The sequence below is a fragment of the Crinia signifera genome, chromosome 8 (assembly GCF_055691185.1).
Source record: "Crinia signifera chromosome 8, ASM5569118v1, whole genome shotgun sequence".
Classification (NCBI taxonomy): domain Eukaryota; kingdom Metazoa; phylum Chordata; class Amphibia; order Anura; family Myobatrachidae; genus Crinia; species Crinia signifera.
The window spans coordinates 143,987,400-144,005,808 of record NC_139224.1 but is presented as its reverse complement, the minus strand read 5'-3'; the positions used below and the strand labels follow the sequence as shown (position 1 = coordinate 144,005,808).

Here is an 18,409-nt window from a genome sequence, read left to right as displayed (position 1 = left end):
ACTCTCCTGTATGAAGGGGGTCTGACCGGGGTGCCGGACGCGTTCCCGACAGTCGGGATCCCAACAGTCATTTACCCGACGTCGGGATCCCGACTGTCAAAACGCAGACAGCCGGGTGCCCAACGGCCACCCGCTATTTTTCCCTCGTGGGGGTCCACGACCCCCATAGAGGGAGAATAGAATAGGTGGCTCACCTAGCGAGCCACCGTGCCCGCAGCGTGGTGAGTGCAGCAAGCCCGCAAGGGGCAGTCGGGCTAATACTGTCGGAAACCCCATACCACACCCTCTGACAGCAGGTGGCCGAATAACCGCTCACTTCAATTGCCAGGTAATTGCCGGCTTATTCGGTCGCCGCTGTGTGAAAGCAGTATTATAAGACTGACTATTTTAAGTGAAAATTGTGTCCTCTAACTCCCTTTCCCATCTTTTATACAGACATGATAAATTTCTAGTCCTGCGAGATTTTCATGGGCTGACCCAGGTTATTCTTCCTCCGGATGAGGTATGTTGTGACTGTCATCTGTTAAAATTAAAATGAAATATAAATTTATCGGTAGACTAAGTAGCCTATTATAGACTGTAACAGGCTCGCCGCGGGATTGCTGGTTAGCTCCGATAAGCTGACATGTGGTGGCTTGTCTGGGATTTTGTTTCACAGGACAAAAGGTCCATACACACTGGGCCGCTTTCCCAGCTGCTCTGCGCTGTCAGTGGGGGGAGGACGAATTTACACAGCACAGCGCTATGCAAAGCCATCCACAAAGCCGCTCATCTGCTAGTAATACCAGCAGATGAGTGGCTTTCCCGGCGATGATGCAGGAGCGCGCATCACCGCTCATTGCCGGGCCATACACACTGGGTGGCTTTCAGCTCAAGATCGCCCAGTGTGTATGAGCCTTAAGACTTCCAAAGCAAAATCTCTGAAAGCAGCCCTGTTTTTGCGTTATGGAGGTACAGTATATATGAATGACTGCACTCTGCATTATTGGGGTATATAGGAATGGCTGCACTCTGCGTTATGGGGTGTATAGGAATGGCTGCACTCTGCGTTATGGGGTGTATAGGAATGGCTGCACTCTGCGTTATTGGGGTGTATAGGAATGGCTGCACTCTGCGTTATTGGGGTGTATAGGAATGCTGTACTCTGCGTTATGGGGGTGTATAGGAATGGCTGTACTCTGCGTTATGGAGGTGTATAGGAATGGCTGCACTCTGCGTTATGGGGTATATAGGAATGGCTGCACTCTGCGTTATGGGGGTATATAGGAATGGCTGCAATCTGCGTTATGGGAGTATATAGGAATGGCTGCACTCTGCGTTATGGAGGTGTATAGGAATGGCTGCACTCTGCGTTATGGGGGTGTATAGGAATGGCTGCACTCTGCGTTATGGGGGTGTATAGGAATGGCTGCACTCTGCGTTATGGGGGTATATAGGAATGGCTGTACTCTGCGTTATGGGGGTGTATAGGAATGGCTGTACTCTGCGTTATGGGGGTGTATAGGAATGGCTGCACTCTGCGTTATGGGGGTGTATAGGAATGGCTGCACTCTGCGTTATGGGGGTGTATAGGAATGGCTGCACTCTGCGTTATGGGGGTGTATAGGAATGGCTGCACTCTGCGTTATGGAGGTGTATAGGAATGGCTGCACTCTGCGTTATGGGGGTGTATAGGAATGGCTGCACTCTGCGTTATGGGGGTATATAGGAATGGCTGTACTCTGCGTTATGGGGGTGTATAGGAATGGCTGTACTCTGCGTTATGGGGGTGTATAGGAATGGCTGCACTCTGCGTTATGGGGGTGTATAGGAATGGCTGCACTCTGCGTTATGGGGGTGTATAGGAATGGCTGCACTCTGCGTTATGGGGGTGTATAGGAATGGCTGCACTCTGCGTTATGGGGGTGTATAGGAATGGCTGCACTCTGCGTTATGGGGGTGTATAGGAATGGCTGCACTCTGCGTTATTGGGGTATATAGGAATAGCTGCACTCTGCGTTATGGAGGTATATAGGAATGGCTGCACTCTGCGTTATGGGGGTGTATAGGAATGGCTGCACTCTGCGTTATGGGGGTATATAGGAATGGCTGCACTCTGCGTTATGGGGGTGTATAGGAATGGCTGCACTCTGCGTTATGGAGGTGTATAGGAATGGCTGCACTCTGCATTATGGGGTATATAGGAATGGCTGCACTCTGCGTTATGGGGGTGTATAGGAATGGCTGCACTCTGCGTTATGGAGGTGTATAGGAATGGCTGTACTCTGCGTTATGGGGGTGTATAGGAATGGCTGCACTCTGCGTTATGGGGGTGTATAGGAATGGCTGCACTCTGCGTTATGGGGGTGTATAGGAATGGCTGCACTCTGCGTTATGGGGGTGTATAGGAATGGCTGCACTCTGCGTTATGGAGGTGTATAGGAATGGCTGCACTCTGCGTTATGGGGGTGTATAGGAATGGCTGCACTCTGCGTTATGGGGGTATATAGGAATGGCTGTACTCTGCGTTATGGGGGTGTATAGGAATGGCTGTACTCTGCGTTATGGGGGTGTATAGGAATGGCTGCACTCTGCGTTATGGGGGTGTATAGGAATGGCTGCACTCTGCGTTATGGGGGTGTATAGGAATGGCTGCACTCTGCGTTATGGGGGTGTATAGGAATGGCTGCACTCTGCGTTATGGGGGTGTATAGGAATGGCTGCACTCTGCGTTATGGGGGTGTATAGGAATGGCTGCACTCTGCGTTATTGGGGTGTATAGGAATGGCTGCACTCTGCGTTATGGGGGTGTATAGGAATGGCTGCACTCTGCGTTATGGGGTATATAGGAATGGCTGCACTCTGCATTATGGAGGTATATAGGAATGGCTGCACTCTACGTTATGGAGGTATATAGGAATGGCTGCACTCTGCGTTATGGGGGTGTATAGGAATGGCTGCACTCTGCGTTATTGGGGTGTATAGGAATGGCTGCACTCTGCGTTATGGGGGTGTATAGGAATGGCTGCACTCTGCTTTATGGGGTGTATAGGAATGGCTGCACTCTGCGTTATGGTGGTGTATAGGAATGGCTGCACTCTGCGTTATGGAGGTGTATAGGAATGGCTGCACTCTGCGTTATGGGGGTGTATAGGAATGGCTGCACTCTGCGTTATGGTGGTGTATAGGAATGGCTGCACTCTGCGTTATGGAGGTATATAGGAATGGCTGCACTCTGCGTTATGGGGGTGTATAGGAATGGCTGCACTCTGCGTTATGGTGGTGTATAGGAATGGCTGCACTCTGCGTTATGGAGGTATATAGGAATGGCTGCACTCTGCGTTATGGGGGTATATAGGAATGGCTGCACTCTGCGTTATGGGGGTGTATAGGAATGGCTGCACTCTGCGTTATGGGGGTGTATAGGAATGGCTGCACTCTGCGTTATGGGGTATATAGGAATGGCTGCACTCTGCGTTATGGGGTATATAGGAATGGCTGCACTCTGCGTTATGGGGGTGTATAGGAATGGCTGCACTCTGCGTTATGGAGGTGTATAGGAATGGCTGCACTCTGCGTTATGGGGGTGTATAGGAATGGCTGCACTCTGCGTTATGGTGGTGTATAGGAATGGCTGCACTCTGCGTTATTGGGTTGTATAGGAATGGCTGCACTCTGCGTTATGGGGGTGTATAGGAATGGCTGCACTCTGCGTTATGGGGGTGTATAGGAATGGCTGCACTCTGCGTTATGGGGGTGTATAGGAATGGCTGCACTCTGCGTTATGGAGGTATATAGGAATGGCTGCACTCTGCGTTATGGAGGTGTATAGGAATGGCTGTACTCTGCGTTATGGAGGTGTATAGGAATGGCTGCACTCTGCGTTATGGGGGTGTATAGGAATGGCTGCACTCTGCGTTATGGAGGTGTATAGGAATAGCTGTACTCTGCGTTATGGGGGGTATATAGGAATGGCTGCACTCTGCGTTATGGGGGTGTATAGGAATGGCTGCACTCTGCGTTATGGAGGTGTATAGGAATGGCTGCACTCTGCGTTATGGAGGTGTATAGGAATGGCTGCACTCTGCGTTTTGGGGTTGTATAGGAATGGCTGCACTCTGCGTCATGGAGGTGTATAGGAATAGCTGTACTCTGCGTTATGGGGGGTATATAGGAATGGCTGCACTCTGCGTTTTGGGGTGTATAGGAATGGCTGCACTCTGCGTTATGGAGGTGTATAGGAATGGCTGTACTCTGCGTTATGGGGGTGTATAGGAATGGCTGCACTCTGCGTTATGGAGGTGTATAGGAATGGCTGCACTCTGCGTTTTGGGGTTGTATAGGAATGGCTGCACTCTGCGTCATGGAGGTGTATAGGAATGGCTGCACTCTGCGTTATGAGGGTGTATAGGAATGGCTGCACTCTGCGTCTGTGTTTTATGGGGTATATAGGAATGGCTGCCATCTATTATGTGCTTTATGGGGGTATAAATTGGTTTCTCTACTCTGCTTTTGCAGCATTTGGCACAGCTGCAGGACCTGGTGAGTGACGTCCCTCTGGAGTCCGTGCTACTGGTGAAGGGGGCTGTCATCCCTCGGCCATCCGGTCAGGAGAACCCTGTAAGTGTCTCCACTTTACATCAATCACAGCAGCAGCATAAAAATCAATGGGGCTGATTCAAACATTGCTTGTGCCCCCAGCTGGCCGCCTACAGCATTTTGCGTCTAGCAGAGCTATTCAATTGTTGCTCCAATCAGACATTGGACCATTATCATTTACCTGGCTGATGGCTCTGGGTTTATCTGTGCAAAACAGTGAAACCCAACTAATGTCATCTGGGCATCTAGCAGTGGCTTTGGGTGCTCAGACTATGGAATTTAAACACATTTTTGTCTTGCACCTACTGAGGCTGCGAGAAAGCAATGTGTGGGCAATGGTGGGCGTCTTATCAGAGCAACAATTGATTACCTATGATAGATGCCCGTTGCTATAGAAGTGGATGCACGCAACATTTAACCACATGGCTCATCAAGGGTGCCCTTTATGGTCAGTTTAGGGGTTTGGATATTAGGCTAGGTTATAATGGTTGGTTTAGCGGTTTGGGTCAGGGTAATAGGGTTGGTTTAGCACAGTGGTTCTCAACCTCGGTCCTCAGGACCTCCCAACAGTGAATGTTTTCCAGGTCACCCGGCAGGTGCACTCATTATTCACGGACACATTTTAAAAGATCACAGGTGGAGCTAATTATTTCACCTGTGACTCTGTGTGGAGACCTGTAAAACGTGAACTGTTGGGTGGTCCTGAGGACCGAGGTTGAGAACCGCTGGTTTAGCAGTTTGGGCTAGGATATCATGGCTAGGCTGGTGATTGATTTAAGGGTTTAGTTAGGGTCAGGATTAGGCTAGGGATGCTTCCTGTAGGGTCAGGATTAGGCTAGGGATGCCATGCGTCCTAGATTTAGGGTATATTTTCCCAGTTCCCTGAAAATGAATCAATTGTAGCAAAAAAAGTGATTACCCCATGCAATGCCCGAGCAGGGGGATCAGTAAAGCTGGGTATACATTAGTTTATATGTCACCTGATCCGACATATTGGGCACGCTGTCTTGTGTGTACCCATTAACAATGCGCACTCCCAGCAACATGTTCCTTCTGCCCTGCCTGCAGAACCAATGGAAGACATCCCAAGTGAGGACCATGCTGCCACATGCAGCACTTGCCGATATGGGGACCATGTTGCCACATGCAGCACTTGCCGATATGGGCTACCCCTCCGGATCTGGTCACTGCTGATTGGTATTCATGTCGTCTGTTGTGTCCTCCCCTAAAGGCTTGGCCAGGATATACAGACAGCGGGTGCGGTACTTGTGTAGTTTCATGGCGCCCAATATATCGGATGTGATATCGGGCGATATATCGATGCGATCCAAAGCTATTTTTTTTTACCTGTTCATAACCCCACTATCATTTACACATGTAGTTGATTTTATATAGTGTGGTGAGCGCAGTAATCCGCGTCTCCTCGCGGGGCTCGCCACGCTTCGGGCTCGGTGGCTCGCTTTGCTTGCCACACTATATAAAGTCAACTTCATGCGTAGTGGATAGTGGGGTTATGAACTAGTATAAAATCGTATAGGATCGCATCGATATATCTGCCGATATCGCATCTGATATATCGAGCGCCGTGAAACGACACAAGTACCGCGGGTGCTAGTGATGGAGAGCCAGCAGACTCACACTAGTTTCTTATGAGAAGTCCTTCAGAAGCAGAAATGTCTGATATAGCATTAATAAACCGATCACCTGGCAAGGGACACTAAGCTGTATCTTTGGATCATCAGTCTTATTATATTCTGCTTTTACCAAGGTTACGTTTTATTTTTAGAGTATGCCAACAGGAGCAATTGAAGTTCAAGCCAAGCAAGTTCATATACTGAACTCCTGCAAGAAGCTGCCATTTGAGATTAAAGAATCTGTGAAGGTGATTTTTATCTATTGCCCATTTTGCAGTTCATGCAGCGGTGGCTGCAGCGCTGAACAAGGAGGGAAAGGGGGTATTCCAGAGCACAAAAATACATACATGTTATCATGCATGTGATATGTGTGCTAGATCAATCCCCTGGGATCATCAGTGCTGATTGCGTCAGGCGCCTTGCTGCTTCCAGGAATTACAATGCCAAACCCACCCCTTGGACTCCTATTGGCTGAGAGGCCAGATTACATGTGTAATGGTTTATGCTGATTCCCAGGGCTGCAGCTTGTGTAATCAGTGTTGACGATTCCCAGGGGATTGATCCAGCACATATATTGCATGTATGATAACAGATAGTATATATGTGCTGTGCAATCCTCCCCTAGACTGCTTGGTTGGCGCTGCTATTGTTCTCTTCTTCTGTCTTCCTCCTACCCTGTGCCACAGAGCTTGCAATCTTGTGAACTATATGATAAGGATATCATTAACAATATGATCATGTCTATTGTCTAGTAGTGTGTAGGCACCATATTGTTCACGATGTATGCTCCCGAGGATCGTGCTCCTGGATGTGGCTGCTGAACGATGTTGTTCATTATGTATTCAATGTATTGTTTCTACAGGAGCACAGGCCGTGCAGGAGCGGGTGTGGTATAGGGGGGATCCTGACAGTCATTAGCCCTATGTTGGGATCCCGACTGCCCGGACTCAGACAGCATGGTGAGTGCAGCAAATCCCCTTGCGAGCTCGCCACCTATTCTATTCTCCTTCTACGGGGGTTGTGGACCCCCACGTGGGAGAATAGCAGGTGGCCGTCGGGAACCCGGCTGTCAGTGTTTTGACAGTCGGAATCTCAACGTCTGGTAAATGCCTGTCGGGGCCTTGTCCCGCACCCGCAGGACCATGGTACAGTGGTAAACAGTGGTCCGCTTTAAATTTTACTTGGCTTTCCAACTTTTTTTAAAATAAGTTTTACACCCACCCCCCAAATCATCAGATGTGGCTGAGGCTTCACCCACAACTTTATAGCCATCTGGTAGAGGGCATATATAGGTGAGACTGCAGTGATGTGAGTCCTTGGCCCAGCCCCTCTGTATAGCCAATGGAAATAAGTCTGCCAACATGTCTGCACCTCTCTCCTAATATAACATCCTGCTGCTGATGGGTGAAAGTGCAATTTGCACATACAGGTTGAGTATCCCTTCTCCAAATATCCAATATCCAAATTATTCCGAAAACCATACATTCCAGAAAGTGAACAAAAAAAATTGTAGTGCTAAAAGCACTACTGGGGACATCTGTAACAGCACTACTGGGGATATGATATGTAACTGGCACTACTGGGGACATCTGTAACAGCACTATTTGTGGATATGATATTTAACTGGCACTACTGGGGACATCTGTAACAGCACTACCGGGGATATGATATTAACTGGCACTACTGGGGACATCTGTAACAACACTACTTGTGGATATGATATTTAACTGGCACTACTGGGGACATCTGTAACAGTACTACTGGGGATATGATCTTTAACTGGCACTACTGGGGACATCTGTAACAGCACTACTGGTGATATGATATGTAACTGGCACTACTGGGGACATCTGTAACACCACTACTGGGTATATGATAAATAACTGGCACTGCTTGGGACATCGGTAACAGCACTACTGAGGATATGATATGTAGGCACTACTGAGGACATCTGTAACAGCACTACTGGGGACATCTGTAACAACACTACTTGTGGATATGATATTTAACTGGCACTACTGGGGACATCTGTAACTACTACTGGGGATATGATATTTAACTGGCACTACTGGGGAAATCTGTAACAGCACTACTGGGGATATGATATGTAACTAGCACTACTGGGTACATCTGTAACAGCACTACTGGGGATATGATATGTAACTAGCACTACTGGGTACATCTGTAACAGCACTACTGGGGATATGATATGTAACTGGCACTACTTGGGAAATCTGTAACCGCACTACTGGGGACATGATCTGTAACTAGCACTACTGGGGAAATCTGTAACCGCACTACTGGGGACATGATATGTAACTAGCACTACTGGGTACATCTGTAACAGCACTACTGGGGATATGATATGTAACTAGCACTACTGGGTACATCTGTAACAGCACTACTGGGGATATGATATGTAACTGGCACTACTGGGGAAATCTGTAAACGTACTACTGGGGACATGATATGTAACTAGCACTACTGGGTACATCTGTAACAGCACTACTGGGGACATGATATGTAACTGGCACTACTGGGGAAATCTGTAACCGCACTACTGGGGACATGATATGTGCAAGGAAATTATTGCTTGACATTCAAATTCAGTACATGAGATAGTACACAAACGTTGTTTCATGTTTTGAAACCTTGTTTTATGCACAAATGAAATATGTTTTTGTGTAATTCATGTGTTTGATGTGTTAATGCAACATAAATGCGATGCCTCAAATATAATAATATTCCGAAATACGGAATAATCCGTTATCCAGAATTCTTCTGGTCCCGAGCATTTTGGATCAGAGATACTCAACCTGTATATATAAAGTATAAATGTAGCCTGTGACGTGTATTCTAGAAAGGTAGCGGCCTAATTGCTCTTTTAGAATGTGATCCTGGCCGGTAATAATCCACAGAGATCGCATTGTATATACACTTCTTCTTAAATGGACCCCTGTGTGAGTATAAACTTCCTCCATAATCTGCATTTTTTGTTGCTGCTTTATAAATGAGGAAAGTTTTGCAATAGCTCCCTCTTCTGGCAATATAATGTATTGTACAGATCATACTGAGCAATGTTTTAATCCGTTGCTTGCTCCTCACAGAAAACGGAATCCCTGAGAATGCAGTATCGTTACCTGGATATCCGCAGTGCCCAGCTCCAGTACAACCTGAGACTGAGGTCTAAAATGGTAATGAAGATGAGGGAGTATCTGTGTAACCAGCATGGTAAGGAGACATTAGGATTCAGTAATTACATTTTGTGTTCAGTTCCCCATCTCAGTGTCTGGTAAGGCGGTGTTTCCCAACCTCTGTCTTCAAGGCACACTACCAGATCAGGTTTTCAGGATATCCATTGTAGAGCACTTATGGTTTGTCATCAAAAACCGAGTACTTAGTAAGTCACCTCAGGTATGGCTAGTCTTCAAACCTGGACTTTTTGAGGACTGAAGTTGGGAAACGCTGCCTTAAGGAATTGGATTAAAGGGGGGGGGGGGGTATTCCCATTTATTTCTGATTTTCAGAAATAATGGGATTTGAGTATTCGAACTCAAAATTTAGCGGCCGTTTTTGTGAAAGCAGATTTGGCTTTTAAAGGAACCGGATCTGCACATGTGAATTTGCATCTGGACATCCGGCGCCTTGAAAAGCCGAAACTGCTTTCGCAGAAACGGATGCTAAATTTTCAAATTAGGGCCTGTTTTCATGGGGAAAGACGTGGATTCGTGGATCCATGTCTTTTCCGGTTTTCGGATTGTTCACGAAAATCGGAAAAAAATTAAAAAAGATTGAAAAGCTGTAATACAAATTCCATCTATTCTGTGCAGAAACGGACGCTATTTTGCTGTATTTCCATGGAACGGCGAGATAGAATAGCCCCTAAATCGCAGTGAATTAAATCCTAGAATTACAGGACTATGCTTTGCATCATGGGGCACAAATATTCCCTTAAGGAGGTCACAACGTTCTCATAGCCTGTGATAATGACGGGTGTTTTTACAGGTGTGATATGAAGTGATCTTTGACTAGTAAATGTCTGAATGGTGGCTGTTTTTCCTAGTAGTAATAAATTACTTTTTTGAAATTTTGCTAAAATTAATTCCCGGGCCTAATTCAGTACAAATTTGTCTCAAAATGGACAATGCTGCACTGCAGGCGGGGCAGATGTAACGTGCAGAGAGAGTTAGATTTGTGGGGTTATTTTGCAGGGAAAATACTGGCTGCATTATTCTTGCACTGCAATTTACATTTCAGTTTGAACACACCCCACCCAAATCTAACTCTCTGCACGTGTTACATCTGCCCCACCTGCAGTGCATGTTTTTTTTAAAAAATTTTAAGCAAATGTTTTCTGTATTGAAGCATAACTATATTAGATTGACACATTGAACAGTGGTAATAAGTGAAACATAAATTATTAGTAATATCACATAAATAAGTGAAGTAAATAAAGAAGCATTCTCCACATAAAAATAAACTTTTTATGTTATTACTTGGACTTTTTATCTCAGCCAGCCGGAGCTGGAGTTGCACCAATAATAATTGGGAAGTCTTGAGAATTACATTTGTATTTCGTACCATAGTGTATTGCGGAAGCCTTTACACAATTTTTCCCTAAGTTGTGGGGGGAAAGTGTCAATGTCACATTCCAAAATTTAAAAACCGCTGGAGGACCATAGTTAGCCCAGGCATGGCCAAACTGTGATCCTCCAGCTGTTGTGAAACTACAAGTCCCATCATGCCTTGCCAGTTTTGCTCTTAGGGAATGTTAAAACTATGGCAAGGAATGCTGGGATGTGTAGTTTCACAACAGCTGGAGGGCCACAGTTTAGCCATGCCTGTTCTAGCTAATACATCCTGAAAATATAAAATAATATGGTGGAATTGTTGGTTGTATCCACTTTTGTTAGATGCATTTTTTTTTGGTGGTCGCTGATAACATCAGGAGCAATTTACATACACCCTGCATCACAGCGGAGCCTCTAGGTAGGATACCGAACTCAAAGGTTTAAGTATCTACGGTGAGGGGAAAGAGTGGTTCTATGGAAAACATTGAGAAAAATTTCTATATGTGACCCTATAGGAATAATTTTAGTAGAATTTAGTGTTTGTATAGTTAGGGATGGGAATTGGTCTTTCAATTGTGTAAATCCAATTGTTATATTATCATATTTGGGTAGAGTGTTTAAAAAAGAATAATGTATGGATATAGCGGTATAATTAGTGGTCTCATGAAGGAATAGCTTATCCATGTCCAGGGGCGGATCCAGGATAAAATGACAGGGGGGGCACCATGATAAAAAAGAGTTTGGGTGGGGGAGGGGCGGTGTTAGTGGTGCCAGTGTACATGCTAAGAGAGCGGCAGGAGAGGGTGGGAATGGAATGAAAAATAGGCCCTAGCATTTAAAGTACGCAGGCCCACCATGGCGACAAAAGTGAAGGATGTAGTTGTGCGCGCGCCAAAGGCGCGCTCTGGAAAAGGGTGTGTGGCCACTCAACAGGGGGCGTGTCAACACCATATACAACTTCTACACATTATGCAACAAAATACTAGACCCCATTATACTTGCCCCTTACACATGATGCCAAATGGAATGAGCCAAAATTGACATAATGCCACATGGATTGAGCCAAAATTCAAATAATGCCACATGGATTGTGTCAAAATTCACATAATGCCACATGGATTGAGCCAAAATTTACATAATAACACACACGGATTGAGCCAAAATTCACATAATGCCAAATGGATTGTGTCAAAATTCACATAATGCCAGACGGATTGAGCCAAATGCATAAAATGCCATACGGATTGAGCCAAAATTCACATAATGCCACATGGATTGAGCCAAAATTCACATAATGTCACATGGATTGAGCCAAAATTCACATAATGCCACACGGATTGAGACAAAATACACATAATGCCACATGGATTGAGCCAGAATTCACATAATGCCACACAGATTAAGCCAAAATTCACAATACACTTCATAAACAGGGACATTGTCCACCAAAGGCTCGCATTAAACATTTACACCATAATGTCCATTACACGTTAAGTTACACGCCATTATGTCCATTATGTGTTATGCCAAACACCATAATGCCTATTAAAAATGATGCTACATAAGTGCTGCTTCTCTACATGCTCATTGCCAGAGGTTCCATGCTCGTTGCCATGTGGGATTACATGCTCATTGCCAAGGGGGAATACATGCTCGTGGTAAATGGGGGACAGCCGCCGCCAGGCAGAAGTGATAGCCACTGACAGTGGCAGAGCCTGGCTGTATTCAGAGCACTGCAGGTCCCGGCTATTTGAAATAATACCCCTTTCACACCAGAAAATGCATTCCCAGGTTGGCCCCTTTTACACTAGCCTAGTCCCTGCATTTTCTGGTGTGAGGGGGAGAGAAAACCACCCCTCCCCCCTTTAACCAGTTATCTCATTTAACCGGCTATATCTTCGGAACCAACTGACCCATTTACATGAGACAAGTATTATATTGAAGAACTTTTGATCAGGCTTTGAATGATTTTGGTCCAGTGAAACTGGAACGTTTGGTTTCAGAGTAATCTGCCCTCAAAGAACATGAACAGCTATGAAATTACATTTCAAAAATAAAAAAATCGGTTTACACGCAATATCTCTGGAACCGATTTGGACCAGCCTGATATCATATTGAAGGCCCATCGATTTGGAATTGAATGAAATCAACCACAAGCTTCTGTGAATTGAAGGGTCCCATATTATCCTATAGGGAAAAAATGTTACAGGTTTGCCAGGCGATATCTCCGGTTCCCGGGGGGCTAGAGACACGGGGCTGGGCTCGTTGGAAAGCCCTGGTCCTCAGCTACAAAATAAATGACAGGGGGGACACGTGCCCGGGTGCCCCCCCCCCTGAATCCGCCACTGTCCATGTCAATCGGAGATAATAATTCAGAAGTAGTTGTGATATAATGTTGTGCTTGGGAGTAAGCTAGGGGAAATAGGTTGTAGAAATGGATATTTCTCTATAGCTAGTGATAAAAGTAGGGGTTTCCTAGTTGAGGGCAGGGGCGAATTTAGGGGTCAGGCGGCCCCTAGGCACATTGCTAACTGTATCTATGGAGGACCCGGAGGGAAGGTGGCTGGGAGTCTGAGTAATAACTTTATTTGCTGTGACTGTGTCTCAGTCAGTCTCTCAGACACTGACTGACTGAGCACATAATGAGCTCAGCTCAGCTGCTTTCCACGCCCATTGGATACACAGCAGCCAATAGGCTGTGTGTATACAGTAGCCAATTGGCGCTGGAGGCAGTGAGCCTGAGCAAATCAGCTCACTCAGCGAAGACGCAGGGGGACCCTTGGATACAGGCAGCCGCCGCCCGTGATGTACTGTGTGCATGGCAGAGCGGGAGGGTAGCGGCGGGTAACGAGCGACGCTGCCGCTGACATATGATGAATCATGTCAGCGGCGGCGCCGCTTGTCACTTGCCGTTTCCCACCCGCTCTGCCATACTGCTATTTAAAAGAATGGCAGCCCGCTGTGCAGCCCTTGATTGGTGCCTCCCTGAGGCCCGTGCCTCACGGGCCTAGGCACAAATCCGGCCCTGGTTGAGGGGTCCGTAATCTGTCGGACACTAGCAATGCCTTTTTCATACCACAAAGTAAAATGTCTCGCCTCTCCATATTGAACAGCAGGATTATTTATTAGAGGGAGAAAGAGAGATATGAATGGGTTTAGGAAGCTCTTATGTCGGAGTATGGCCCTTATTCTGGTTGACCCGCTCGGGCAAGAATTTGCACAGGGACTGATGTTTTGAGCATGTGTATACGCTGGGTGGGTGTGAACTCGGCAAAAAAATCGCTTCGCTGGGTGCACGCTCCCTGCCTTTCGAGCGGGGGTTGTGGAGAGGGACGTGGGGTGCCGGGCAGGGTCATATGTGAACCCCCAGCGTTTCATGGACGTTCCCATGCAAACGCTGGGCATACACATGCTATTGCATTCGTGACACACGTGCGGGGGGGCGGACATCTGACATTGCCGGATGTCAGGTGCCCGCCCAACTCCCTGCAATTCTAAAAGCATATGTAAGGGTGGTGTGGATCACCCTTACATATGTGTGTACCTTCACCATCATTTTATGGTTGGCGAACATCGTCCATTCACATGCTGGGCGAATGAACCCGGCATGATGAGGGGGGTGGGCGTACCACCATTTGCAGGGCGGGTTCTGGTTGACTCACAAGGGTGCGAACTCGCGCCCAAGTGAGTCAACCAGAATATGGGTCTATATGCCATAGCATAGGAGTAATGGGTTAGATCAGGGGTGGCCAAACCGGTCCTCGAGATCTACCAACGGTCCACATTCCCCAAATCACACCTAGCTGGTGCACAGCTGCAGTCATTACTAACTGGCACATTTTAAAACCTGCTGCATTCATTCCTACTATAGAGGCACAGGTTGCCTGGAAAACATGCACCGTTGGTAAATCTTGAGGACCGGTTTGGCCATCCCTGGGTTAGATTGTACCAATATAGGTACTTTGCTATCCTGCATGTGGAGAAAAGTGATCAAACTAATTCCATCTAAATAAGCAGACTCTAATTGCGCATCGGGAGGAATGGGGATTGGGAGCTGCACAGCATGGTGCGATTTGCACTGTGTACTATGTGATTTTGACTACATATCACACCATGTGGACACGCCGTTAGTATGTTTCCCATATGAGATACATTAAATAAAACAAAATGTGCAACAAACAGGACCCACTGGTATCTCTGACCACCCAATACTAAGGATATAAAACAATTAGGCTTAGTACTTCCTATTGGCATTATTACAGGGGGCTCACTCAAAACACCAAAAGCTCTACATAGAATTACAGAAGTGGGTGCAACCTCTTGTATTACCACATACCAAGCACTTTAATTATCTTGCGTCACGAGGAGGTCACTCGAAGAACCTGGAGGTGTAAAGTTATTTAGTAAACGTGAAGCAAACAACATAAATACAAAAACAGACACCACTGGTGAGTATAACTGCAGGGTTCCTCAGGGCTGTTTCACACACACTGTTTTTAGCCAGAAGGCAAAAAGCTGGACACACTTTGTCCGGCATTTTGCCGGACAGTTGTTCCTTTCACATGCACCGGCTCCGTGAGCCGGTGCTGGGTAATATTTGAGGGTGGAAACTAAAGTTTGGTGGCAGTGGAGAGCTAAAACTACACACCTAATGACCGGTGTGTGTGAAAGGCACCCATCGCCCTCAGCACACACTGACCTGTCAGGACGGGGCAGCCACAGCACGGCAGCTGTCCTCTGCAGTGGTAAGAGCCGGCTACTACCCGGTGGCCGCGCCGAGACCGTCTCGTATGAAAGGACAGATTACTGTCCATTATTCTGAGTGGGGACGGCACAGCTTTTGGGCATGTGGCATTTTGCCGCCCAGCAGGAGCCGGAGCATGTGGAACTGCCCTAAGCATATTAAGCCAGGAATATGCAGTTTTCCACTTCCAATACAGAGCAGTGGTTCCCAAGCTTTTTGGAACTGCGACACACTACAGCAGGGGTGGGAAGGGCAAGGGCCATTTTTAAATGGATAAAATCCTTTGGGGGCTGTGTAAAAATAAGCACCATCGAAAGTCCCCTGCTTCCCCCGTCCCACAGCCAGAGTGGCTGCTGCTGCTGGATGCCTCTCGCGATAGCTAACTACTTTAGGAACCACTGTTATAGCCAATATAATAGTCAAATTGTGGATAAACAGAAGTGAGTGCTGTGCATTCAAACATAACTGACCCTAAGGATGAGATATAGGGCCTTATTCTGGTTCACAAAACCATGTGCACTGCAGGTGGGGTAGATGTAACATGTGCAGAGAGATTAAGATTTGGGTGGGGTTTTTCTTCAAAGTGAGATCTATATTGCAGTGTAGAAATAAAGCAGTTAGTATTTTCCCTGCACAGAAACAAAATAACCCACCCAAATCTAATTGTATCTGCACATGTTACATCTGCCTCCCTGCAGTGCACATGGGTTTTGTCCATTTGGCCCACAAACGGTACTCTTTACCTAGCACGGCGCCCACGATTAGAATCGCGGGCGTCGGGGGTAAAATCGCGGGTAATCGCGGGTACATCAAAATCGGGTGCCCGCGATGACCGCGATTTTCCCATAGGGAACAATGTTAAAAAGGCAGATTGACCGCGATTTTTATGTCAAATGCCTCAATGCCCGCGATTTCCACATAGGAGTCAATGTTAAATGGGCTACAGAGCCCAAATAGGCAGAATTAACCCTTAAATGTCCCCCCAAATTTTTTAACGCCACCCCACGATCCACGCCAACCCGAAGCGTGGCGAGCGCAGCGAGCCCGCGAGGGGCGGCGGTACGCGTCCTCCGACTTTTTCATGCCCTACTATCCACGTCGGCGTGGAGTTGAGAATAGAATAGTGTGGCGAGCGCAGCGAGCCACCGAGCCCGAAGCGTGGCGAGGGGACGCGGATACCTTCACAGTTATACGCGTCCCCTCGCGGTCTTCACAGGTGTCCGTGGCGACGCGGACACCTGTGAAGCCCGCGAGGGGACGCGTTTACCTGTGAAGGTATCCGCGTCCCCTCGCTGCGCTCGCCACGCTTCGGGCTCGGTGGCTCGCTGCGCTCGCCACACTATTCTATTCTCAACTCCACGCCGACGTGGATAGTAGGGCATGAAAAGGTCGGAGGACGCGTACCGCCTCCCCTCGCGGGCTCGCTGCGCTCGCCACGCTTCGGGTTCGCGTGGATCGTGGGGTGGCGTTAAAAAATTTGGGGGGACATTTAAGGGTTAATTCTGCCTATTTGGGCTCTGTAGCCCATTTAACATTGACTCCTATGTGTAAATCGCGGGCATTGAGGCATTTAACAGTAAAATCGTGTCCATCAGGCCTTTTAACATTGATTCCTATGGCAAATCGGGAGCATCGCGTCGCGGGCATCGCGGGTACATTTATGGCCGGCCGCGATGCGACCGACCCGATTTCCATGTTTAACATGGTTTTCAATGGGAAATCGCGGGCATCGCGTCGGTCGCGTCGCGGCCAGACATAAATGTACCCGCGATGCCCGCGATGGGCGCCGTGCTAGGTAAAGAGTACCCCACAAACTTTCTGGCCTCCCTGACAAACACCTCTCTCCACTCCAATCTATCCTCCATGCTGCTGCCTGGCTTATCTTCCTCTCCAATGGTGCAAGTAGAAAAATTGTCTTCATGGTACTGTGCCGTGCGCGCCTAAAATGGGCGTGGCCGTATGAGGGGGAGTGGCTACATGACAAAAGTGCACTTTAGCATATTATACACACTCCTATAGATTAGCCTCAATCTGTCACTTTGTGACTGTGTGTATACCGCTGGGCGGAGTCATAGAGTGAGCGATCGGGGCTAATAGCCTATCAGCGCAACACTTGCCAAGATCTCCCCTCCCCAAGCTCCTATTATAAACAGCCCCAGTACACACAGCTGCCACTCCCCAATATATACAGCCCCCACCCCCGCCACTTCCGGGTCATTTGTTATGGCGGTACGGGGTACCGGCACAATATATTTTAGCGGTACACCGTACCACCCTGTACCGCCACACTTGCTTCACTGCTCCTCTCACTTACAAGCCATACACTGGCTCCCTTTCCCATTCAGAATACAATTCAAGCTCCTCCCACTCACAAAGACATCACCCATTCCTCTCCCACCTACATATCTCACCTTATCTCTCTTTACGCTCCCACCTGCCCTCTTCACTCCACAAATCAACGCCGCCTCTCCTGCCAACTGATTTACTTCCTCTCATTCCCGCTTCCAAGATTTTGGCCTTTGTGTTTCTTATCTCTGGAATTCGCTACCCCTCCCTATCAGACTCTTCACCTCCCTACAAAACTTCAAATGGGCTCTCAAGACCCACTTCTTCATTAAATCGGACCATCTCTCCTCTTAAGGGCTATTTCACACGCTCCGGCTCCTGCCGGGCGGCGAAACCCTGCACAGCCAAGAAGCCGTGCTGGACTGAGAAGTTTACAATGGAGGGGATGGCCACAGCCCGGCAGCGGTCTCTTCCAGTGGTGGGATCCGGCTGCAACCGGGTGGCTGGGCCGTGGCCGTCTCGTGTGAATGGACACAATCGTGTCCATTATTAACTACTGGGTGCAGCACTGCTTTTGGCCTTGTGGGGTTTCGCCG

General features: G+C 47.6%; 1 protein-coding gene across 3 annotated transcripts in view; it reads left to right on the top strand.

The window, feature by feature from the left end:
* DARS2 (aspartyl-tRNA synthetase 2, mitochondrial) overlaps positions 1–18,409 on the top strand; it is a 53,799-nt gene that overhangs the window by 9,956 nt on the left and 25,434 nt on the right. For all 3 annotated transcript variants that reach the window (XM_083157300.1, XM_083157301.1, XM_083157299.1), the window contains 4 exons: positions 436–502; positions 4,498–4,599; positions 6,365–6,460; positions 9,320–9,443. In XM_083157300.1, coding sequence (XP_083013426.1) covers positions 436–502; positions 4,498–4,599; positions 6,365–6,460; positions 9,320–9,443 — 389 coding nt within the window. The remainder of the gene's footprint in view (positions 1–435; positions 503–4,497; positions 4,600–6,364; positions 6,461–9,319; positions 9,444–18,409) is intronic.